General features: G+C 32.6%; 7 protein-coding genes and 1 long non-coding RNA gene across 13 annotated transcripts; 5 read left to right on the top strand and 3 right to left on the bottom strand.

The window, feature by feature from the left end:
* The first annotated feature begins 918 nt into the window (after positions 1 to 918).
* LOC105230661 (40S ribosomal protein S24) lies at positions 919 to 1,798 on the top strand. The gene is made up of 2 exons (XM_011211588.4): positions 919 to 1,025; positions 1,267 to 1,798. Exon 2 carries the CDS (start codon positions 1,279 to 1,281, stop codon positions 1,672 to 1,674), a length of 396 nt encoding a protein of 131 aa, XP_011209890.1. The 5' UTR covers positions 919 to 1,025; positions 1,267 to 1,278; the 3' UTR covers positions 1,675 to 1,798.
* Positions 1,799 to 2,966: 1,168 nt separating this feature from the next.
* Positions 2,967 to 5,388, top strand: LOC105230662 (probable ATP-dependent RNA helicase Dbp45A). Its single transcript, XM_011211589.3, has 7 exons — positions 2,967 to 3,124; positions 3,199 to 3,392; positions 3,452 to 3,799; positions 3,867 to 4,033; positions 4,170 to 4,528; positions 4,592 to 4,745; positions 4,838 to 5,388. The coding sequence occupies exons 1-7, from the start codon at positions 2,977 to 2,979 to the stop codon at positions 5,130 to 5,132; spliced, it is 1,665 nt and encodes a 554-aa protein (XP_011209891.2). The 5' UTR covers positions 2,967 to 2,976; the 3' UTR covers positions 5,133 to 5,388.
* Positions 5,170 to 12,091, bottom strand: LOC105230665 (NAD kinase 2, mitochondrial). Of its 5 annotated transcripts, none has more exons than XM_049461850.1 (9): positions 11,837 to 12,088; positions 11,352 to 11,670; positions 8,821 to 9,115; positions 7,935 to 8,175; positions 7,666 to 7,872; positions 7,469 to 7,605; positions 6,648 to 6,790; positions 6,457 to 6,582; positions 5,170 to 5,528 (listed from the first exon to the last, which is right to left on the bottom strand). In XM_049461850.1, the coding sequence occupies exons 2-9, from the start codon at positions 11,389 to 11,391 to the stop codon at positions 5,425 to 5,427; spliced, it is 1,293 nt and encodes a 430-aa protein (XP_049317807.1). In that variant the 5' UTR covers positions 11,392 to 11,670; positions 11,837 to 12,088; the 3' UTR covers positions 5,170 to 5,424. The 5 variants fall into 5 exon arrangements, with proteins under 5 accessions (XP_049317807.1, XP_049317808.1, XP_011209897.1 ...); XM_049461851.1 differs by having other exon boundaries at positions 11,352 to 11,496; XM_011211595.4 differs by having other exon boundaries at positions 11,352 to 11,465.
* Positions 5,535 to 6,450, top strand: LOC105230664 (uncharacterized). The gene is made up of 4 exons (XM_011211591.4): positions 5,535 to 5,701; positions 5,753 to 5,867; positions 5,949 to 6,076; positions 6,133 to 6,450. Exons 1-4 carry the CDS (start codon positions 5,642 to 5,644, stop codon positions 6,355 to 6,357), a joined length of 528 nt encoding a protein of 175 aa, XP_011209893.1. The 5' UTR covers positions 5,535 to 5,641; the 3' UTR covers positions 6,358 to 6,450.
* A 153-nt stretch (positions 12,092 to 12,244) lies between the features above and the next one.
* On the bottom strand, positions 12,245 to 14,693 carry LOC105230663 (uncharacterized protein DDB_G0287625). Of its 2 annotated transcripts, XM_049461854.1 has the most exons (5): positions 14,425 to 14,693; positions 14,158 to 14,279; positions 13,346 to 14,102; positions 12,613 to 12,958; positions 12,245 to 12,552 (listed from the first exon to the last, which is right to left on the bottom strand). In XM_049461854.1, exons 2-5 carry the CDS (start codon positions 14,195 to 14,197, stop codon positions 12,430 to 12,432), a joined length of 1,266 nt encoding a protein of 421 aa, XP_049317811.1. In that variant the 5' UTR covers positions 14,198 to 14,279; positions 14,425 to 14,693; the 3' UTR covers positions 12,245 to 12,429. The 2 variants fall into 2 exon arrangements, with proteins under 2 accessions (XP_049317811.1, XP_011209892.2); XM_011211590.3 differs by lacking the exon at positions 14,425 to 14,693 and having other exon boundaries at positions 14,158 to 14,407.
* A 925-nt stretch (positions 14,694 to 15,618) lies between these two features.
* LOC105230666 (uncharacterized) lies at positions 15,619 to 17,205 on the top strand. Its single transcript, XR_852767.4, has 5 exons — positions 15,619 to 15,734; positions 16,141 to 16,188; positions 16,429 to 16,503; positions 16,681 to 16,769; positions 17,019 to 17,205. It is a non-coding gene; the product is annotated as an uncharacterized LOC105230666 (long non-coding RNA).
* Positions 17,206 to 18,135: 930 nt separating this feature from the next.
* On the bottom strand, positions 18,136 to 19,376 carry LOC105230667 (cytoplasmic tRNA 2-thiolation protein 1). The gene is made up of 2 exons (XM_011211598.4): positions 19,212 to 19,376; positions 18,136 to 19,147 (listed from the first exon to the last, which is right to left on the bottom strand). The coding sequence occupies exons 1-2, from the start codon at positions 19,257 to 19,259 to the stop codon at positions 18,164 to 18,166; spliced, it is 1,032 nt and encodes a 343-aa protein (XP_011209900.1). The 5' UTR covers positions 19,260 to 19,376; the 3' UTR covers positions 18,136 to 18,163.
* Positions 19,377 to 20,075: 699 nt separating this feature from the next.
* On the top strand, positions 20,076 to 22,475 carry LOC105230668 (5'-AMP-activated protein kinase subunit beta-1). Its single transcript, XM_011211600.4, has 3 exons — positions 20,076 to 21,109; positions 21,723 to 21,953; positions 22,026 to 22,475. The coding sequence occupies exons 1-3, from the start codon at positions 20,465 to 20,467 to the stop codon at positions 22,170 to 22,172; spliced, it is 1,023 nt and encodes a 340-aa protein (XP_011209902.1). The 5' UTR covers positions 20,076 to 20,464; the 3' UTR covers positions 22,173 to 22,475.
* The last annotated feature ends 873 nt before the right edge of the window (positions 22,476 to 23,348 follow it).

Below are 23,348 nucleotides of genomic sequence, written 5' to 3'. Positions count from 1 at the left end.
TGGATAGTGTTTGGGTTGGTCGTGCGATTTCAAACGATTTCGCCATTTTATTTCGGCTGTCGAAGAGAGCGCGTCATATGTAATAAGTAAAGCAACAACCTCCGATCTCATGTTTAAGCAACGAAGTGAATATTCAAAATGAAGTTGGCCTCAAAATTGTATTAAAAGTTGTGTCGTGTGTAGCGACAAGGGCAATTTCTAGCCCAACTCAATCTTAGTTGGTTGATTGAGTTGGGCTAGACAGACAGGTTGATTGAGTGGCCCTGACAGACGAGCAAATTTAATGCGCCTTAAGCAACGCTAATGCGCATTGAAATTTTATGGTGACAGACGGCAGGCTTGTGCATTTAGACAGCTGATACTGAAATTTGTTTATTTATTAAAAAAAAAGTGAAATAAAAATGAATAAGAAAAATTATTAATAGAAATTTTGGTAATTTTGGAAAATCAATATAAATTTAACGAAAAAATTCGTTTATTATTATCTACGTTAAAAGATAATAGAGTGAAATTAATAGCAATAATTGATTGTAATGCGGAAAAAATGAATGCATATTAGCGCTGTCGTCTGTCAGGGCTATAATTGGTGTGTGTATGCCTTGCATAAGATTTTGACAATTCACACGGTAGTACCCAATTAAACCTTCTCTATAAGTTCTCTGAAAGCATGTGAATTGTCAAAATCTAACAACATACGATGGACGAATTTCACCGCTTTTAGCTGGAAGGATATTTTAACCCACATTATTTTATTTTTGATAATAATTTTTTGTAAATGAATTAGACACTTTCACTTCAAATAAATGTACGATATTTTTTAAAGTTAAATGTGAGCAATATCATTTAGTTCGAATTTTCTCATTTTCTAATCATCCCTACACAAATAACACATCTGTAATTGGAATTGTGAATTTGACATTTCAGATCTGCCAACTTGACGCTAAAATAAAAAGCATTTCTTCCTTTCCTAAAAAATCGTGTCTGTGTTAAAGACGTGTTTAAATACTTTTTAAGTGTTTTAACAGGTAAAATTTTGATTAACTCAGTAAATGCCTGCGAAATGTGACCGCTACTTCTGCTTCTCGTATTCAATGTTAGTTCTCCGAAAAAAACATATTTCTGTGTCTTAAAATACACGTGTGTTTCTAGTCGTATAGCACTAACAAATGTCAAATGCGGGACACATTTTGTGAGGTTATGCTACTATAGATATGTGAATAATAGACCTAAAATCATTATATTGATATATGATTTCATCTCTTTTAGAACATCTACAAAATGTCTGGTACCACCGCAACTATTCGCACCCGCAAGTTTATGACCAATCGGTTATTAGCTCGTAAACAAATGGTTTGCGATGTTCTGCATCCTGGATTGGCGTCAGTCAACAAAAAGGACATCCGTGAGAAATTGGCTGCTATGTACAAAGTAACTCCCGATGTCTGCTTCGTTTTCGGTTTTCGTACCAATTTTGGTGGTGGCCGTTCAACTGGGTTCGCGCTTATTTACGATACTTTGGATTATGCCAAGAAATTTGAACCTAAGTACCGTTTGGCTCGTCATGGACTATTCGAACAGAAGAAGCAGACCCGTAAACAACGCAAGGAACGCCGCAACAGAATGAAAAAGGTGCGTGGTACTGCGAAATCCAAGATTGGATCCGGCAAAAAGTAAATGCTCCACGAAAGTAAAAATTAGAGTAAATGTTTATATTCTGACATTCTTCAATATTTGTTGGTGTATTAAACTTTTTTAAAATACAAAGTGAAAATAAAATACATTTTTATTTTGAATTGGAGGTTCTATCAGTTTTTAATGGTAATGGAAGAAACGGATACGCATTTGGCCCTTTTTAATGCATAAATAAGTAAATATCAACTAAAAGAACGATTAACTTTATTTATTTATGATTATACCAAAATTGAAGCAAATGCAAATAGATAGTACCAATGTGCACTCAGGAAGTACTTGTATTTGTGTTTTATTAAGGATGTTCTCTTTGGCGTGTTCTAAAGAAACTGAAAGACGACTTTCTGATTAAAAATATATGCAGATATGAGGTTATATTGAGTTCAATAAACATTTTGTAGCGTAGTATACTTATTTATGCATATATCTTCGCTCAGATATATCGAGGTAAGAGTCTCAAATAAGTGTACTATAAAGTTACCAATCGCTTATTATTGACAACTGGATATGGCTCTGCTCATACTACTTTGCATTGCATGGCTCTATAATGACAAATAAAAATAAAGTTTGTTTTTAAGTTCGGCTCACAATTACTGTAAAGAAAGACTTTGAGTAGGCGAGTTGTCTTTTTTAATTTTGCTAATATGATTTAATACATTAATAAACCAAAACTGTGAGTATAAGTATTTGCGTACAATAAAATAACTATTACTGAAAACAGTATTCACATCAACTTAATTGGCAATTATGTTGAACATTGAATTAATTAAGTTTATTTCACTTGTTTACAGAACTATTTATGTTTTTGTTTGTTTTGACAGTTTTTCAAGTTGCATACTCTCATTCTATAATATATAGCGCCATCGTTAGTCGGATGTCGCAATCTAGTCTCTATCATTCTTGATTATGATATTGTCTGTCACAATCTTTTAGCGTTTATCTAGACCATGTTTAGGTGATAAAGCGGAAAATCCAAAAAGCGTATAGTTTCGATGATCTGAACCATATGCAGAGGGGCGTTAAATGATTGAAATTTCCCAAGTATAGTTAGTCTCAGAATATGTTGGCCACTGACTACCAGAATTTTCATTATTAATGTTAACGCGGTGTGAAATATGCTTATTATACTCTTCTATGGAAATTTTTATCGTTCTCTAGTTATTCTACAAAATTCCGAAATATGGTAAATTAATGGCAAGCTGGAATTTGAGCAGGTGAAGACGATTTGTTATGAAAAATGTAATAAACCTTTCCCACCACTGTGGGGAAATGCGAACAAATGTTCAAATGTTTTTAGATCCATGTGGACTGCCAGCTGTTGTGTATAGTTGGTCAGTTGTTTACATTTTGGACCGAAAAATGCAGAAAAAGGAAATAAGTCCATTTGCCACGTTAGGCTTAAGGCCTTGGTTAACAAAACAAATTCAAAAATTGGGTTAGTAATATATAACAATATTATACACACTATGTATGAACGACGAATTATTGAATACAATAATTATCTTTCAGGACTTAAAACGGCCACACCAATTCAGCAGAACTGCATTCCAGCAATACTTGCCGGCCGCGACTGCATTGGAGCTGCTAAAACGGGGTCTGGTAAAACATTTGCATTTGCATTGCCGATTCTCGAAAGGCTGAGTGAAGAACCGACCAGTCATTTCGCGTTAGTGTTGACACCAACGCACGAGCTGGCCTATCAAGTACATTTCCTGGTTAACAAGCATGTGAGCATTATTTCAAACAAATCTTTTAATTCTAGATTTCGGAGCAATTCTTAGTTGCAGGGCAACCGATGGGGGTGCGTGTATGCGTAGTCTCTGGAGGTACTGATCAAATGATAGAGAGTCAAAAGCTTACACAACGCCCGCACATAATTGTTGCCATGCCTGGACGGCTAGCTGACCACTTAAGTGGATGCAATACTTTTTCCTTTGATAATCTTAAATATTTGGTTGTTGACGAGGCGGATCGTATGCTAAATGGGGATTTCGATGAAAGTATGGCCATAATCGAAAGTTGTTTACCCAAAAAACGACAAAATCTCTTCTTCTCAGCTACAATGAAAGATTTTATTAAGGAATCCAGTATATTTCCCATCGCGAATGAAGTATGAACATATTTATTTTATTTTTATTAGATTTTATTAATTTCTAAAATGTACAAGCATATTTTAGTGTTTTGAATGGTCAGAAGAGTGCGAAATTGCAACGGTGGATACACTTGATCAACGTTACATTTTATGTGCAGATTATGATCGGGATATGGTCTTGATAGAGGCGCTTAGAAAATATCGAGAAGAAAATGAAAACGCAAATGCAATAATTTTCACTAACACAAAAAAGTAAAACAAATATAGTATTATCTATTTACACCTTTACAATCGTTTGAAAATGTAAAAATTGAACAATATAATGATTTTAATTTGATTATATTATATATACCATATACATTTTAATTTATTATTTCAATTTATATAGATACTGTCAGTTGCTGTGTATGACTCTAAACAACATGGGTATAGATAACGTTTGCTTACATGGTTTTATGCGTCAAAAGGAGAGAGTCACCGCTTTAAATCGTTTTAAATCCAATCACGTACGTACACTGATTGCTACTGACGTCGCTGCACGTGGTTTGGACATACCAAGTGTACATTTGGTAATTAATCATCGCTTACCGCGTACACCAAGAGAATATATACATCGCGTTGGTCGTACCGCCCGCGCTGGACGTAAAGGATTGGCAATATCTATACTTCGATTTCCACGTGACTTGGAATTGCTCGGTGAAATTGAAACAGCAATTAATACGAAATTGACAGAGCATCCAATCGATCGTAAATATTGAACCACTTTTTCTTGTTTGCCTTTCTTATAATCTTTTACTATTTGGAATCTAGAACGAATGGTGGAGCGAATTTTTATGCAAGTCAATGTAACACGACGTGAGTCAGAAATACATCTAGATAACAACGATTTTGAAGAACGCGCTCAGAATTATAGGCGTAAACAATGGATTTTGGAAGGCAAAGATCCTGATGTAATGGAAGAATCGTAAGTATATCGGTTTTTTATATATAGTAAACTACATCTTAATTCTATATGGTTCTAATATTTAAACGTGCATGCACCGTCTCTGTTTCAAGTTTTCGTAAAAATCAGCGAGATAAATTGCGTGAGTTACGGCGGCAAAGGAAAGAACGCCGAAAGGAATGGTCTGAAAAAGAAGAAAAATTTACACAGGATGAACGTTTCAAAACAATCGATGTTAACAGATTTGAAAAACGTAAAAATTCGAAAACAGGAAGTGGTAATAATGGCACTGGAAGTTCTGTTAAACAAAATAAAATATTAAAATCAGATACCAAATCAAAAATTAAAATTAAGCGTAATCCAAGAGCAAATGTAAAACATATTAAAAATAAAATAAAAAATAACTAAAATTTTCATTAAAAGAAATAATAATTCAAAAACGGCCTTTTCGTGTACAAGATATATATAAAATTAATATCTGTATATGCAAATTTATTTGTTTATTTTCAACAATATAAATAACTGAATATGCACTAGGCAGACACACTTTACATTCATAGTAGATATGCGCTTAAATCTATTATCTAATAATCTACATACATACACATTTGTATAATTATAGTTTTACATACGTACATATATACAATGTTATTCAACATCATAATATTTATGCTTTATGCTAAAAAATATAAATTTCGATTTAATCCAAGGATATGGTAAGTAATGAATCTTCTGGGTATACTTCCAACAACGCCTTCGCCCCGTCATTGAATGGATATGATATGCTACCATCAATAACAAGATCTGAAAAATAACAAATCGTTTATTATATTTGACACCTGAAATGATTTTTTAATCATTTAAAACGATTGAGAAATATGTGAAAATAAGTGTCAACTGTCTGAATAACTGAAAACATGTTAGATAAACAACAAGAGAAGCAGTCATCATTTACTAAATGCAAGTCGCTTTTTAGGGTAAGCAACTCGTAAAATCGATTATCTGTATGTATTTAAAATTTTGTGCAGGATCCTAGTTTGCTATTTGAATTTCAAACCGAAACAGTGAAACTGCTTGTATACAACTTCGCCATTGTATTGCTGATTGCAAATCAAGATGTTGGCTGGAACTATAAATTCAATGGTATATTGTGGTTCAACTCTCAGCAAACGAATTTAAAAATTGCATATTTATGTAAAGCGAATCATTTATGAATAATTGTAGGGAATGAAATAGCAAATCGATTTGGTCAAGAACTGATCGAGCCGACTATTTTATCGAAATTTGGGTTCTGTTTTCGATTGTTGACAATCATATTAAACACATTGGCCGTCAATGTCATCATTAATCCGGTAGCATATTGAAAATAAAATATTTTTGCCTATAGTGTTTAAAATTTTTTTTATAGAAACGGAATAATCGCACATTTCTACTGCCATGTATACTTTGGAATTTTTATAGCATTACTTCAGTGGCAGAAAACATTATGGAAATTATATGGACCATGTACCTACTGGAGGTGCCTTTTCACTTATTCCTTACCATTTCAATGGTTGGTATATTTATGATTTGTTTACAAAGTAAATTAACACTGCAAGTGTTACGTTTCTACGAGTATTTAAATTATGTATAGTAGGTATGTTAAGCGGTTGTCATTGATATATAGCAATTGTAAAATGATATATGTAACAATAAAAAAGGGGAAATATCTTGGCTATAAACATGCACTTACTCGCATCAATACAACGGGACTTCACAAATAAGCTGTTTACAAATTTGCGTGCTTTGAAGTTCCTTGGACTAGGCCAAACTCCCACACATATTTGCTCACGGATCGAATAACACAAGCGTGGATCATCTGAATCAAAATCATGTTTCCGCTAAGGATTAGTATTTAATGTAGATATTTGTAGCTGTTATTACCTGGACTGAAACGTAAATTTTGATTGTACTGAGTAGCGATTTCGTCTGAATCAAAAACTGGCTTTGGTTTAGCATAGACGGGGTCAGGAATTGGTAATATGCTTAATAGGTCCTCTACTTGTTGGGATGTAATGCGATTTATGCTGAAATATGTAAAAGAAATAGATCTTAAGATATAAACTATAGCTCCTTTGTTAAAAAAAAAAACATTCTGTGATTACGCTTCGTCAAACACGAAAAATGTTTGAGCTACTGTAGCCAATAAAGACAAGAAATTTCATTTGCAACCTGCCTTCGAGGGAATGGGTTCCCGTTATCATTGAATCTTCATATCGATATTCCCGTTTATTAAGGTATTTGCAATTTAAAAACATACTTTAGTGTGGCCTATGTCTATGTATCGTTTTTTTTTTAACCAGCGAATGTTGAATCCGGAAAGACTCAACTACCCTAAAAATTTTTAAATAAAAGTTTGTGAATTTAAAAAATTAAATTTCAAGCAGAGTTTGATAGATAATTATTATATGTTCTTTTAGGAATATTTCAAATACCTTGCAAATAATTCCGAGGTAAATTCGTGTAAACACAAATAAATATATCTAATTTTTGTTTAGCGATCAAGTATTTTTCACAATTTGTTCATATAAGCTGTCAGCATTAAAATTATGAAAATTTTATATACTACCGGCACAGTAAAAGTTATAGATGTTAGTTCTCGGATACATAAGTAAAACCAATAATCTTGTAAAATATTTAAGTTTTAACAGGATAACATCTATTACGGGAGATCCTAATAAAATCTATACATTATACGCATTTACCTTGTGTGCCATGAAGTTGATCCTGTGCCAGTGCTTACACATAACCCCGAACATTTTGTTTTATTATCTATGTTCTCGTGATTGATAACTAATTGCAAATGGGATACACGCGCCGAAAGTTGCTCCCCAATGAACACCTGCAAATAAAACAGTTGATCCCATATACATATTTGAATGTTATATAAATTCCTAGTAACCTCGTTTAGCGCCAAATATGGCAAAACTCTTTTCATTTTGGCCTTATAACGTAACGACCAAGCTTTGCTCAAATATTCTGGTTCTGTTTTCTCTTGCTCCATTTTGGTTACTGTGTGTCGATATAAGTCGGTGGATTCGGGTATTTTGCCATTACTGCCTAATATAGAAGTACGGATGCGAGTTCGATACATCCATTGAAAATCACCCTGTCAAATAAAATTCACCCATGCAATTAAAAACTGTAAAAAACATTTTTAAATTTACCTACGCTCTTTATTTTGGATACCGCATCTGCTGTATTTTCTGTATAATGTTTTGGCAACATTAATCGTCCTTCTGATCGTTGGGGATCTGAATTAAAGCCAACAATTGGTGTTTTCTGTTGACTTTGAGCAAAAAGTGGACTTGCCCGTCCCGCTGCTAGCAAAAACGTTCCATCACCGCCTACCGGTACAATCAAATCAGCCCATTTCATGATCTCTTTGCTTAGAGAGCTTCTAAATTCGACTCTAATTTTAGTAAATTCAAACATTCATCAATCATTCAAACAGATGCAGACACATATGTGTGTGTGTATGTAAGTATGTATATATGGGGATAATTTAAAAAATATGAAAGCTGCTAAAAATAATATTGCAAATTAATAAACTAAATACATATGTAATTAATTTATCAGTACGCAATGCAGTATAGGACCAGCTATTGTCAAACTGCAACCATGGATCATGGATTAGTTTCTCTATATAGTGAAAGTTCTTCGAACCAAATACAGCCAATGAGTTATGATTTGCAAGTACAGTCGACCCTCACAAAACCACTATTTTTAAAATGATTCCAATTTCTGGAAGTTTTTGCTCTATTTAGCTTTATATAAGTAGCTGAATGCAGATGGCGTAACATTAAAAACTAACATATAGAAATACATACATATGTATGTACATTGAGAATTTCCCTATAGCTCAATTATCAATAGCAATAAACAATTAAAATACGCTGAAAATTTTTAGGAACATTTAATTAGTGACGGTTCTAGTGCGTTAGAGTCAACTGTAAATGGTTTCTCTAAATATATGTATTAATATGAAAGATGTCGACGAAAAAATGCAACAATCAGACCTACATATGTATGTATGTACATATGTATATGCAATTACCTATTAGCCACCTTCACTTCACAGCCCACATTAAGAAAACTTTGCACCACATTTCTTTCAAAGTCCTTATGTAAATTATGTAGGTACATAAGCATTTCAAAGTCAGTGCCACGATCGCGCAACTTCTTCTCCAATTGTTCTCGGCTGAGCTGTGGATAGCGCATCTGTTCGAATTCATATCGTGAAAACTTGGTAATGATTAATGCACGTTGTAATTTAAATTGGGTTGATGGAAATTTAGCCATACTCCCATTGCTCTTGTTATAGCTGCTTATTTTACGCCACATGCGATATTCTAAAAGTATTAAAACATACATACATTTGTATGCAGTTACTGATATCGGACAATAATTCAAAGAAATAAAACTGAATAAAGGGTAAGTTGACCTGAACGAACGAATTTACATACAGATTATTGAGAATCTTTTCAAAATTCTTATGGTAACAAAACGCCACATTTAGTTTGAGCAAATTGCTTAGAGTATTAAAGAAAAAAATGATCAGATGGGACTTAAAGATACACATTTTGGGAAAACTCAGAGTTTACTCAAACAAATCTGATTTACAAGTTTATATTCAGTCGTACAGTTAACTCTCCACCGTATAAATCATTCAATACGGAATATGGGATGTCTTTAATAAAATAACTATATTACTTATAATAAAACGTAAAAAAATTATGAAATCGGTCCAAACCCATAGAACTTCTGTTTAATTTTACGAGGTGTGTTCAAAAAGTATCGCGAATCGTAACTGACAGTTTTCTTCGATTGCAGGGGCGTGGTGCATCATGAGTTCTTGCCACAGGGAAGAACGGTCAATAAGGAATATTACCTGCAAGTTATGCGCAATTTGCGCGAAGCAATCCGCCAGAAACGCCCGGATTTGTGGAAGAACAAAAATTGGCTTTTGCCAAGATAAAAAAGATGATTTTTTGAAGTGCTTCGAAGATTGGAAAAACCGTTGGTACAAGTGTATAATATCTCATGGGGATTACTTTGAAGGGGACAAAATAGATATTCATGAATAAATAAATAATTTTTGAAAAAACACAAAATTCGCGATACTTTTTGAACACACCTCGTATACCACATATCTGTTAGATTGAATGGTTTCCCAGCAAAATTTAAGAAGAATGTTTTGCTAATTATGTTAATTTTTACCAAAAAAGTTGCAAAAATTTCGCAAAGGGTAGAAGCTATTGGCAAAGTCTCGTGTTCTCGACCCAGACCGCCCTTGGTTAAAGCGCCAAGATATGAAAATATTTGATTTTCACTTTTCCACTCTAGTACATATGTATAATAAGTGAATGTTATGTGAAATTATGTGGGTAAAATTCTATGATGAACTTTGAAAGTATACCATTAAATTGTATTTTAAAGGGATTTGGTATAACACCTGGCCGATTTTGGTTGGCGTGTTGTTTGTACTGCAGTTAGTGAAGAATCGTCAATTGGGATAGAAGAATTAGACAAATTACTATATGCTAAGAAAAATACTTATAATCAATTTGACTTCAAAATAAAAATTTAAAAATTACCATTTGGCGGGAAAATATTTTTTGGTATATTTACCGAAATATAAGAACTAAAGTTAGACGGAAATTCGAAATTCACTATACAACATTTTAAACTAACAACATATTTTCACGCTATTTTTATAAAGAAACTGATTAATTAATTAAAGTTAGTTAGAAATAACGAAAATGTATTATTAAATATTTAAAGTTAATTAGAAATAACGAAAACGGTTATTAGTCTAAATATAATAAAAACATCGACCATTGGGACTAGAATGCGAATATCCCATATTTTGGACTCGAAAAGATATTGATCGATTTTTATAAGAGATGTCTGTATTCGTGTTTGATATATACGAAAAGACTTTTCCGACTACCCAATATGTTTATACACATACATGCTTAGATTGGATTAGATGGACAAATATAATTAGTAGTATATTTTTATTGTATTTGCTCACATCCGACTCTACACATGCTATACATACAATTATTTTATACCTATTTATATTTTTAATCTTTTTAACTGATTAGTGCCCATGGCTCTGTCAGTTCAATAGTTGATAAGATTTTAATTTGTTCAAAGATTAGTTTTCAAGTTTTGCTTTTGTTCTTTTTCGGATTATTCCTCTTTCAAAATAAATGTCTTATCAACAAACTTATCACTATTAAATATTTGTAAAACATTATACCTATGTATACATACATATGTATGTTCTATACAAATTGGTACTGCAGTGTGAACCAATATTCACTTGTGTTTGGATCTTTTTATCTCTGCCTTAGAAGGTCATAGATTATTATTTTCTTTTTATGGAATTTTATTTCTTGGTGAAAATATTATCTTTAAAGTTAGACTTCATATTCTCACGTATTCGACAAGTTTGCAACAATAAGCTCAATAAACATAAATTATTAAATATTATTTTTAATTTTGAAAACAAATAATACATATAAAACAATAAAAATAATTAATTTTATTAAAAAAAATAGTATATTTATATACACTTACCTTTTGCAATTTGACGAGTCATTGTTTTTGAGTTCAACATTTTTGTCTCCTACTTTCTTGTATTTTGTGATATTCAACAGTTTCGTTTCTCCCAATGTTAATTACTATAGACCACTCCAAAACAAAGAATGAATCCGGTTAGACTCTTATAATATAGGATAAAGTTTTTATTATTTAGTTTCAGGTGCATTTTTTCTACACTTTCATTAAGGTCGATTAAAGTCTATGAGTGTAATAACCACAACAAATCTTCAACATTAAGTTAAGTAATTACGTATAAAAACATATTTGTATTCACTAACTACTTCTTTTTAAATAGCTGCCGAGAAATTATATGTTATAATTATGTATATTTACTGGATTTATTATTAGGGAAGGTTTTTAAAATTACTTAATTTCAATACAACAATTTTATTCTTTTGGTGCCTATCTATATGTGTATTATATTTGAAACACTAATATGATGGTTGCAAATTAATGTTTACTTTCAATTCAATACACCGGTTAGCTCAAAAAAAATATTCTCGCTTTGACTTATCGGACATCACTGATTTTACAATACTCTAGTTTATGCTGCATGTCAATATTTTATTTAGCTACGTCAACCATTATAATTTTATTATCTCTGTTGAACACGCTGCATTTCGAAGTATTAGTAGCAAAGATAATTAATAGTCGAGTCTTCCAATTTATTGATAAAGAAGCATATATTTGTTAAACTAAAATTACAATTGCTTCTTCTTTCCACGCATTGCGATCACAATAACATCATATTTTCAAAAGTCGCCCTTTTATTCGCGACTCATCGTCCCCTAAAATGTAAAATAACGTAACATTACCAACAACTATACGAAAGAAAACAAAAACAATACAAATATCAAAATATGTTCCAATTGATTTTTTCACAAATACATCTATGAAATTCAACTTTAATTTTATAATCCATTTAAAAAATAAAATAAAAATCCATAACAAAAGCAGAAAATAGAAAACTTATAAAAACCTCATTTCAGTATAAAAATGTAAATGTGGCCAATTTTTTCAATAGATAGATGTTAAGTTTCTTCTAACTATATGTTTAGCCAAACCTATAGTTAAGTGTTACTCCACTTGAATTTGGTGTAACTTTGCAATTATCAATTCCTGAACCGTCGGAGCTTACGACCTCACCACTGGGACATTTATAAAGCAAGGATTTACCCTACAAATCAAAAAAAAAAAATATTTTATTTTAAAAACAATAATAATAGCAATAAAATACCTGTAACTCGTGAATTTCTTTTTGAATTTGCATATCGTATATCGGTTTGTGAGCTATCTGTTGTTGGCCGGACTGAAATAACTCCAACAATTTCCCAGCCCACATTGCCATGGTATCAGCTTTCAAATTATTGTCATTGACGCCTAACAAAGCTTTTATATCAATTTGTGCTTGGTTTACAGGTGGTTTCAAAACTTGTGGCGGAGTGGTTTGTACTACTCCTGTTGTTAACCGTCCGGTAATACTTGGACATTCAATTGTCAGATCACGAACAGGGCCGGCCTGTTTATTGAGGTAAACTGAATTGTTACTGTTGATTTGCTCCAGTACATTTTTGATTCTTTTACTGCAAAACAAAGTGTTAAAATAAATTAAAAATCTCAGTAAGGTCCTATATTTTAATAATACGTTATATTAAACGTATTTCTAAGCAAAATATGATTAGAACTTAAACAATTATGTCGTGAAATTGAAAATATAAGTTATCTACAGATATGTTCAGCGTAAATTCAAAAATATTCATTTTAAATTTATTTTTAATTAGCTTAATTCATTTTATATTTAAAAATCACTCGAAATGCAGAACCTAAACTATAATTTGATTTCATATTTATTGTTTAGTTTGAGGGTAAATTTTTTAACGCCTGATTAAACCTATGCAGACCGTTATTTGTTTTGATAATTTAAATTTATCTGACACTAAAAATATGACTTTTGGTAAACGTTTACGTACTTCAAATTATCTTCATTGTTTCGTTGATTAAAACGATGAATACGTCCATTATGATTAATAGGTAAAATATTTCCATTATACACTCCACTACCACTTCCTCCATTACGATTCTTACTCCAAATCTTATTTTGACTTTCATTATTCATATAATTGTTTCTTCGATTGCCGCATCCATCTTTATTGCGCCTGCCGGCATTCTGATTTTTATACCATCGCCGACGAAATTGTCCACTGCCTCCTAAAAACGACATTGCACTTTGTCGTATTTCCGTGGTGGAATTAGACTGGATGGTTTTTTGTATACCGTTTCTTTCATTATCAGTATGATAACATTGTTCATCCCCTTTAATAGTACTGCGGTCAATTATTTTACTGTTTTGAAGTAGTTCGCGTAAATCATTGGGATTCTTTATTTTCTGAACTTTCTTGTTTACTACACTCGATAACTGTAATTCTGGATCATTGAACATCTCATCAAATTCATCCTTCATATAATCCAGATCAATATAATTGGTTTCGCAACTTGGACCTCGCCAAATGCCAAATGTCTTATTTAATTTACCACTAGAACTCACAGGAGCCTTTTCATCAGTTACCGATTGGAAATTCTTACTCATAACCTCACCATAATCGTTAGCATCATTGCTTATTTTAGAATTTCGACTTTCAGCTTCAAAGTTATTCGAAGTGTTGATACCTGCTCGTGTGCTTTTTTTATCACTGTGTAAACTATTTTTCCTTGTTGCGATATATTCATCTAAATTATATTATTTTATTAATATTGGGATTTTTCAAAGTAAATGCATTTTTACCTAACGACATATCCATAAAATTTTCCACATTGGAAGCCATCGTAAAATAAGATTTTGTCAGTTGTAAAAATCTTCTGTCAATTAATATCAAATATCTTAACAGGCATTAACACCTCCTACTACTCTTCTCATAAATCAAACGTTCAAGGAAAGAGATGTTAATCAAAATTCTATTAGATGGTAAAGTCTAACTTAGATAGCTTAAAGAATAATAGAAAACAGATAGAAAATTGTTACCAAACAGAGCCACTACACAGTTACCAATACCGTTATTATTCATATGATGACAAGCTGCCATCCCTTTTATATCGCTAATATATTTTTTAGGTAAATGTTCAGGAGAGCGGCTTTTCCGAAAACGGGCACCAATTTTCACGGCAAATGTCTTAAAATTCGTGTTTTTAATTCCAATTTACGAATATATATGGCACGTTATCTATTTCTGTTTTTTTTGCAATAAAAACAATAAAAAATACTACGATTTTGCACGACATTCACGCTATAAATGGCATCTTTGTTCGAAATTCAATTGGGCACTAGTGATACCAACAGTGATCGTGTTCGAAATATCGATTCTCTCGATATTCGAGACTAAACAAGAATTTATAAAAATGAGAGATATATAATAGGGGTATTCTCTTGCTCTTGCAAAACCCGGTGCACGGTGCAAGAATTGCAGATTTACAACGGCACAACAACAAACACACGCAGAAAAATATTTGCAAGGGCTGTAAAATATGTCAGACCAAAACCCATAGGGGTATTCTCTTGCTCTTGCAAAACCCGGTGCACGGTGCAAGAATTGCAGATTTACAACGGCACAACAACAAACACACGCAGAAAAATATTTGCAAAGGCTGTAAAATATGTCAGACCAAAACCCATGTTGCCATTTCACATAAAATATTACATCGTTAAATTGTTAAGAAAGGTGAATTATAATTAGATTTTATAATTTCTATTTAAATTATAAAGTTTTGTTACAATTTTTTTTGTTAAAAATGTATGCAGAAGATGCTCCAATTCACAATAGCCATGCACAATAGTCATTTACATTAAATTGGCTGAATCAGTCGTTCATATATCACTAGATTCTGCAATGGGTGCTCTCGTGCCCTTGTACATTTCGGTGTAGTATTTTTGCAATCTGCAATCTTGCAAGAGCAAGAGAATACCCCTAATGAAGACATATTGCCACGGATTTGTAGATACCTTATAACTCACCCCCAATTTAATGCCTATGCACTTATCTTTATTTCTAATTCCTACAACTTAATGCATTATTGATTATAATATAAGCTTAGAACTTCGAACTTATACCTCAATTTTTCCTTACACTGCAGCACTCTTGTCTGCTGCACAGTCCGGGAACCTCTATATTAAATATTTCTTTTTAGTTAATTGCAGGCAATAAATGTGGTAACCATGTCTCTAAATATTATACACTAGATGTCGCGCTTATTTTAGTAAGTAGTTCGCTTCCTGATGCTTTAATTAGTTTTTGGATTTCGGTCTAAATGAGAACACGTGTGATGGTGATTTGGAAATATCTGTCTTGTAACATTGAAAAAATTCGGGTGAGTAGTAGTATAACTGTATTCTGTGAAGGCAAGATTTATATACCTTTGGTGAAGTATTTGTTCTTTTCATCAAAGGACAAACGTTTTGCCAAAGGAAAAAAGCTGTTGCTGTGGAAACTTCAAAAGTATAATTGAATGCACAAGTTTTAGCTACAATTTAATATACATTAAAATCAATGGCAGTTTTATATAACTATAATGTGATCTCTATATACGTATTGCATTGTAGAACTCTCATTTCTGCCAAATAAATGGTGCGTTCAATGACTATCGCCATGTGGTTGATATGTATGATATACGAACCATGTGGTCTAGAAACATTGCAACACGTGCTTTTTTACGGATTGTATTAGTAAGCTTTTGTTTATTAGTATGATAAAGACTCGCTGATTTATTTTTTCAGTCTACAGCTGGATGATGAAAATGTCTAGTTCAGTATGGGATAATACGTGTAAGTATATAATAACCATTAATTGAGTATATAAGTTAGTCGAGTACAGAGTCGCTGGTTTGAAGAAAAATTACACTTCTACTAGTGCTTTTTATTTACTCGCAAAGAAACTTTCTTCACCCAAGCATAATCCAAATTTTACTATAAATTTGCGATGCATATTTTTTTGTGAAGCAAACATTTCTGTATATTGATTCTTAATCATATTTTGAAAGTAATAAAGATATCTTAATGTTTCAGTTTGGAAAAGATCAACATTTGGAGACTAACTAAAACTACACAGGAGTATGGAATTCAACTTGAGAGTTTTTATAGGTACATTAAAAAAGTAGTTATTTAAATTGGAAACATGGCACTGATGATAAAAAATATTTTATTTTCTGACACCTCATATGAATCAATGTGATTTCATTTGTTTTACTGATCGATTTCAAATAGCTTTTATAATTATAAAAGTAAAGAATTTTGTAAAAACTGTATTCTCTTCTCCAGGATGATGAAAGTCTGGTGAAAAGACCATTCCTCGTGGTTATACATTCTATGTTGGAAAAATCAGCAAGAGAATTAAAAATCTCCAAGAGGTAAAGACTTGTGGATTTAGTATTAATATACAATATTTCACTGTGATGATATTATAAACCATTCACAGACAACCATAAAATGGTACAACGTTGAATGAACCGTTTCAATATTCTTTTGAAATAAGTTCGTTCTGTTGTGCCAGTTATGGATAATGGTTATAAAATGGCACTGAGTTTCATATTTAGGTTCAAATTTATGTGTAAATATATATATACCTCATTTAACTATTTTTTTATATTTAATTTTAGAAATTCTACCATATGGATCAAATGATAGCTTCTGGCGTAGTTTATACTACTAAAACCATTGGATTTGTTGGAGTAACCGGGATATTGGAGACCGAGACGAGTATTTATTAGTATATAAATAAATAAAAGTGTATTGCATTCAATAAAATAACAAATATATGCAGCAATTACTTTAACCCTAATCAAATTGTTTATATATTTTGAAAGACCAGACAGTAATAGTTATTTCCCTTCCGTTCCCACGGCAGTCAGATCTACGTAACCGGAGCGGACCCAGATTTTTATCCGGCCAAGGACTGCCAACTCGGCAGAATTCTGCCGCTACAACAGTTATTTCCCTTAAGAATTTTGATATGTTAAATTTGTGATAGGCGGAGTGTACTATATACATATCTTTATATATATAAATCTTCTGACCGTGTGTTTGCATTTGAACTGCTCCTAAACGGATGGACCGATTTTGATGAAATTTTGTGTGTATGTTCAAGGAGATTTGAGAATGGTTTAGATTTACAATTTGGTACACTGGAAAATGTTTTTTAAATTATTTTTTCATTTCTAATCAATTGTTAATTTTGGAATGTTTGACCGATAGATAGCGCTACCATCGCAGTATCCAATATTGTTGCTTCATCAAAAATGCGATTATTCCTTAACTAATACTTATAATCTAACTAATAGAAATCATATAGATGGTATTAGTAGTACTACCTATGTATCAGCCACAGTAAAATGTAGGCGGGTCATCTAGTATATATATATATATATGTATGTGGTTTTAGAAAAATCTTCAGGGAGTTTTTGACATAGAGGGCGGATACATAACTGTTCCGTCGCAGAACAGTAACATATATTTAGATATTCCTGATCTCTATAATTTACATACATCTACAGCCCTCCACTATTATGTCTACGTAACCGGAATTGTTGTTTTAACGGTTTCTCATTCCCTGTTACGATGGCAAGGGTTATCTGTGTTATCATCGACGTCACCTAACGGGAGGCTCAGTAAACGGAATTATTCATATTATCCGCCTAAGGGCTCAACTCAGTGGATTTCAGATTCAACTGTCGATGAAAAGTTGTTTTTGTGTTGTAATTATAAGATTAAACTAAATTAAAAGTATGTTTTGTTTTATTTAATATCAGAAATCATTTTTAACTAAATTGGCACGTTCCCTTAAAGCGAGTTCTTTATCCTGTTTCAATCTCATTCGATCTCCTTTAGATTTCTTCCCAATTCCTAACTTAGGGAGGCCTCTATTTAATCCTTCCAATAAAATGCAAGCTTTACACGGTTGCTGAGATGATACGAATCCGCAGCGTTCACATATACCTCGAACTGGTTTCTTAACAGTGTCTTTAAAAAGTAACTGCTCCCCAGAATGTATTATATCCATAATAACCGAGGGACGAACTCTTTCCAAATCTTTTAGGTATGCGCGAGCATGTCCTCGGTATGCGTTGGGTGCGAAAACACACTCGGTTGAAAAGTACACCAATTTTTTAAAATGAGCATACATGACAATTTCCTTCTCATAAGTATATTTAAGAGGTTTGACGCGAGGAATTGTGTTCTCTCCCCCACCTGTTCTTATATCTGTGCAACGTCTTAAGCGAGCGGTATCGCCACGCAAAATATTCATCAAAACGGTTTCTGCAATATCATCGGCATTATGTCCAGTTGCTATACTATCTACTTCAAGCTGTTTTGCTCCACGATCCAAAGCTTGTCGTCTAAAGACTCCACAAAAGGTGCAATTATTTGACCGTCCAATTTGTCCAACAATACGATCCATAGTCCAACCATACAGTTCATCATAAGAAAGAATTTTTAGAGGTATTTGATAGTCATCGCGATTTTTTTTAACTGTCTCAAGGCTGTCATCTCGGTACCCAGTTATGCCTTCATCGATGGATAAAAGGATTAATTGAAGACCATAATCATGGCGATCATTGAGTAATTTTAATACATAAGCTAAAACTGTTGAATCCTTTCCACCACTTGCGGCTACTGCAACTTTTTCTCCCTTTGTAAATAGTTTATTAGTTATTATAGTGTAGTGAATTTCTGCTTCAAAAGCGGCAAAAAAGCATTCTTTACATAGTGCGTCTGATGTTTTTGGGCGCTATATGTACACGATAGAGATAATTAAACACAATTTCTAAGGAATTTTTGTTGACGATACTTACCTTTAGTACAGCATTTCGGCCACATTCCGTTTTACATTTAATCGGCATGTCTATATCTAGAAAAGGTGAAAATTTACTTTAAACTGTTTTTTTTTTTTGTTCATTGAAATGTATAAAGATTTTTCTGATTTTACTATCAAGTTTGTTTTGACAGCAGATAATGTTCACACATGTTTCTTACTTGCTGTTTACACAAGCAATAGTTATCTTGATAAACTTATCAGAAACAGTATTTTTAATGAAGACAGTAAAATTAATACCAGTCCCCTTTACATGAAAGCTTAACGCAATAGATGCATTGGTAACGCGTTATCGCAGCAGATAATTTAAGATTGAACAATATATATGTATTTGTAGCAATATTGCAAATGAAAACCGCGCATTTTTTAATAATCATTGACCGTGTATAATTATTGAATAATACACGATTATTTAAGTCTTAATATATGTAATCTTATTTTTTCAAACAAATATATTTGTCGAAAAAGTATTTTTCTCACCAATTTATCACCGAAATCCTGGGCCGGTATTCTAAAATTTCTTCTGTCATGGCGTAGGACAGGCATGCCTGCGATATATAAGAGCACGCTTAAGATTTCATATTTAATTTTTAGTTCAAAACTGAAATAATTTTTGCGCAATATCCATTTACCAATTTATGGGCACAAAATTAATTATTATCATATATTTACATATGTATTATACATATTATCAGATTATCATTAGAATATTAAATAGTTACCAGGGGAATTATTTAGACAATTATCGCTGAACAAAATCACTATGCTGCCTTCGTTGTATTTAATATTGCTAGCGATACTAGTATCGATTACCTGTCGATATTAAAACCCTATTTGCAGAGGTAAACAATAGAAAAACAAAACGATTAAACTATTCGTGCTGCATGTTCGTTTTTCACTTTATTTTGTACGAGTCAAAACAATATTTTTATTTTCGTACCAAATTCTTACATAAAGATGTACATATATACATATATTTATTTATTTATTTATGGAACCTAACGAAATTTTCATCGTTTATTTGCAAATCATTAAAAGTGCAGTCGTATTTTATTAAATCGAACTCAAAATTAAACTAGAAACTGCTAATTAAAAAGACTAAGACTATACGTGCCAAAATATTTTGCGTGCAAGTTAATAAATAATTTAGAAAAGAAATAATTAAGGTTGTGCATCATTACGAATTATTTTTTATCATATCGCGAAACTTCATTTAACCAAGTGATACCAGTTATGGGCAATGCGGGCAGTACCAGTATGAGCCGTGAACGACATAAATCAAGTGACCTTTCAACACCAAACTCTCCATTTCGAGAAATGTCTGGACGTGGTGATTCGATTTCAGCAACACCTGGGATGAGTGTTGTCGGTGACATCGGCGGTAGTGGTGTTCAAACCTTTACTTTCGATAAAGACGTAGCAAATGACAAGAACGCACGCTCAGTCTTGCTCGGTGGTTCCTCGCAAGAAGACGAAGATCAGCCATATTACACGAAGCCCGTCGGTAGCAGAGCTACTATAGAAGCAAACACCACACCCACCCCTCGTAAACGCGCTAATACTGTTTCCGAAGGCAGTACTACCCTGCTTCATAGTAATTCCGGCAGCATAATGTCTATAAAAGATGCAACTACTGATTCTAATGACGACAAAGATGAAAGCTCCATAATAGAGCTACCTAGAAATTCGGGTTTGCCAACCGTATTGCGTTGGGATGGTGGAGGTAAAAATGTGATGATTTCAGGCACCTTTTCAAAATGGAAGCCAATACCTATGGCACGTAGCCATGGTAATTTCGTGGCTATTATTGACCTTCCAGAGGGCGATCATCAATACAAATTTTGTGTAGATGGAGAATGGAAGCATGATCCCAAATTGGTACGCATTATTTAAAATATTAGAAACAGTCTACATTATTTTTTCATTGTGATAAATCAATATACCATACAATTGATAATCTCGTGAATGGCCTTGTCGCACACATGCATATATATATACATATATATGCGGATATATATATATGTATAAATACATAAACGTATAACTAGATGTGTTGACTTGATTAAGACGCAGTAAAAATGAAGTGATTTTGTATAATTTTAATGGTACTTTTATACGCATGCCAAGGCTGCAAAACACTAATTAATAGAGCTGTATATGTAAGTAGTTCCCACATTTATTTAAGTTCAAAGTTAGCAAAAACAAAAGAAGTTTATGTGTATGTGATTATTAATTTATAGTCAATGTAGTAATTTACATTATCCTCAAAATGTCTCTGTGAATGTTTTAAAATTTTCACGTTTCTGTATGTATGTAAGTTTTGGCCAGTTATTATAGAAATAGACTCGCACACAAATTTAAGTATGAAGATATACATATACATAAGTATATATTTCTCTAAATGCAATACAATAAGATCTCTTAAAATTTTGTTATTCCTGTACCATAGCACAAAGCTTCAAAAATAAAAACAATTTCTTAAAACTTTCAGAAAAGTATCGAAAATGATGACGGCATTAAGAATAATTTAGTTTCAGTACGTCAATCTGATTTCGAAGTGTTTCAGGCTCTTGCTAAAGATAGTGAAAATGCCCCAAACTACGCAGAAAAAGAGTATTCGCAAGAAGTTCCGCAGCCTAAACCATGGGAAAAAGTTTCTGGACCCCCCGTTTTGCCTCCGCATCTGCTCCAAGTAATACTCAACAAAGACACGCCGCTCTCGGTAAGAATACATCATCTGTATAAATCACATGTATGTATGTATAATTACAAGCACTAATTACAAATATTTCAGTGTGAGCCGACCTTGCTTCCAGAACCTAATCATGTTATGCTTAATCATCTTTATGCATTATCCATAAAGGATGGCGTTATGGTATTGAGCGCAACCCATCGTTATCGAAAAAAATATGTTACCACTTTACTTTATAAGCCCATTTAAAATATTATTTACATAGTGGTTACATAATCAAATTATGTCTGTAGGAGTAAGTATTGGGACAATATTTGCCAAAGGAAAGGGGAATTCATAAAGGATGATCACAACAAAACGACCGATTTTGTCAAATTGGTGCTCTTGCTGAGTATTTGTGTTTTTAATTTGTTTTTGTTCTGGTCCTATCATCTTGTATGAGTTTGTCTCAATCAAAGGTATGCATACATTGTTTAAACTATTATAGTAGCTCTGTCCTACTTTATACAATATTTCGATGGTTAAATTCTATCATAATATTATATCTACAATACAATAAATATTGTCAACTATAACTGCAATTTTATTTCCGTTGAAGTAGAGCCTAGACGTCCATAAGAGCAACTAAACCAATTTCCAAAATATCAACAGTTCTATCAGGACTATCTGGGTCTGGAGTACAATGAATTAACTATGTCATTGCTGAATGTTGTTTTACAAAGAACATGAAATGGATGCAGGTGTAGAATTGTAACGATGGTTAAAGGTTTTATACAAGTATTTTGCAGAAATCAAACAATTGACAGATTTTTTTATGTTTAGAATGAACTTTAATGAACCAAATATGTACCATTTTGGTCGACCACTTTTTACCATTATTCCATTAGTGTAAAACTTTTCCGGTTTCTTGGCGAAAAACTGCGACTATTAATTTTCACAGGCTTCTCTTGAAGCCATCTTTACTCTACTAAGGGAGTTCTGCATTGACCGAAACAAATGGTAGTCCGATGGTGCAAGGTTAGGGCTATATGGTGGGTGCATTAAAATTCCAAGCCAATCTCTCCGAGTTTTTACCAAGTCATTAAAGATTTGGGTGGTCTAGGGTTGTCCTGATGGATCACTTCTGGCCGTTTTACTCGATTACTTGCTTCAATCTCATCTGTTGTTAACAGTAAAATGTAGAATTAATCGTTCGACCAAGCTGGAGCAGCTCATAGTGTGATTCCTTTTTACTTGAGAAATGATTCGATTTCATTTCGTTTCAGCAAAGAATCGCTAATGTTAATTCGGCCTGTTAAATTTTTCACAGACAATTCATGTGGTTCCCAAACATTCGTCTTTTCGTAGCCACGCTTTTTTAAATGGTTCAAAACCGTTTGACGATAAATGTTGAGTACCTTAGCGATTTGATGGCTGCTTATGTGG

Source organism: Bactrocera dorsalis, unplaced genomic scaffold (assembly GCF_023373825.1).
Source record: "Bactrocera dorsalis isolate Fly_Bdor unplaced genomic scaffold, ASM2337382v1 BdCtg146, whole genome shotgun sequence".
Classification (NCBI taxonomy): domain Eukaryota; kingdom Metazoa; phylum Arthropoda; class Insecta; order Diptera; family Tephritidae; genus Bactrocera; species Bactrocera dorsalis.
The sequence above is the reverse complement of the archived record's forward strand: the minus strand, read 5'-3'. Positions and strand labels throughout refer to the sequence as shown.

Coding starts and splice junctions, on each gene's coding strand:
- LOC105230661 (XM_011211588.4), top strand. CDS start 1,279: ATGTCTGGTACCACCGCAACTATTCGCACCCGCAAGTTTATGACCAAT.
- LOC105230662 (XM_011211589.3), top strand. CDS start 2,977: ATGTTTTTAGATCCATGTGGACTGCCAGCTGTTGTGTATAGTTGGTCA. Junction 4,034..4,169: donor ATTTTCACTAACACAAAAAA/GTAAAACAAATA, acceptor CAATTTATATAG/ATACTGTCAGTTGCTGTGTA. Junction 4,529..4,591: donor GACAGAGCATCCAATCGATC/GTAAATATTGAA, acceptor TTTGGAATCTAG/AACGAATGGTGGAGCGAATT.
- LOC105230664 (XM_011211591.4), top strand. CDS start 5,642: ATGTTAGATAAACAACAAGAGAAGCAGTCATCATTTACTAAATGCAAG. Junction 5,702..5,752: donor AATGCAAGTCGCTTTTTAGG/GTAAGCAACTCG, acceptor AATTTTGTGCAG/GATCCTAGTTTGCTATTTGA. Junction 6,077..6,132: donor TCAATGTCATCATTAATCCG/GTAGCATATTGA, acceptor TTTTTTTTATAG/AAACGGAATAATCGCACATT.
- LOC105230665 (XM_049461850.1), bottom strand. CDS start 11,391: ATGTTGAACTCAAAAACAATGACTCGTCAAATTGCAAAAG. Junction 6,583..6,647: donor AAATTTACGTTTCAGTCCAG/GTAATAACAGCT, acceptor ATTTTGATTCAG/ATGATCCACGCTTGTGTTAT. Junction 5,529..6,456: donor GTCCCGTTGTATTGATGCGA/GTAAGTGCATGT, acceptor GTTATTTTTCAG/ATCTTGTTATTGATGGTAGC.
- LOC105230663 (XM_049461854.1), bottom strand. CDS start 14,197: ATGGCTTCCAATGTGGAAAATTTTATGGATATGTCGTTAG. Junction 14,103..14,157: donor TTTTATGGATATGTCGTTAG/GTAAAAATGCAT, acceptor AATATAATTTAG/ATGAATATATCGCAACAAGG. Junction 12,553..12,612: donor AAGAAATTCACGAGTTACAG/GTATTTTATTGC, acceptor TTTGATTTGTAG/GGTAAATCCTTGCTTTATAA.
- LOC105230667 (XM_011211598.4), bottom strand. CDS start 19,259: ATGCCGATTAAATGTAAAACGGAATGTGGCCGAAATGCTGTACTAAAG. Junction 19,148..19,211: donor GCCGAAATGCTGTACTAAAG/GTAAGTATCGTC, acceptor GTGTACATATAG/CGCCCAAAAACATCAGACGC.
- LOC105230668 (XM_011211600.4), top strand. CDS start 20,465: ATGGGCAATGCGGGCAGTACCAGTATGAGCCGTGAACGACATAAATCA. Junction 21,110..21,722: donor GGAAGCATGATCCCAAATTG/GTACGCATTATT, acceptor TAAAACTTTCAG/AAAAGTATCGAAAATGATGA. Junction 21,954..22,025: donor ACAAAGACACGCCGCTCTCG/GTAAGAATACAT, acceptor CAAATATTTCAG/TGTGAGCCGACCTTGCTTCC.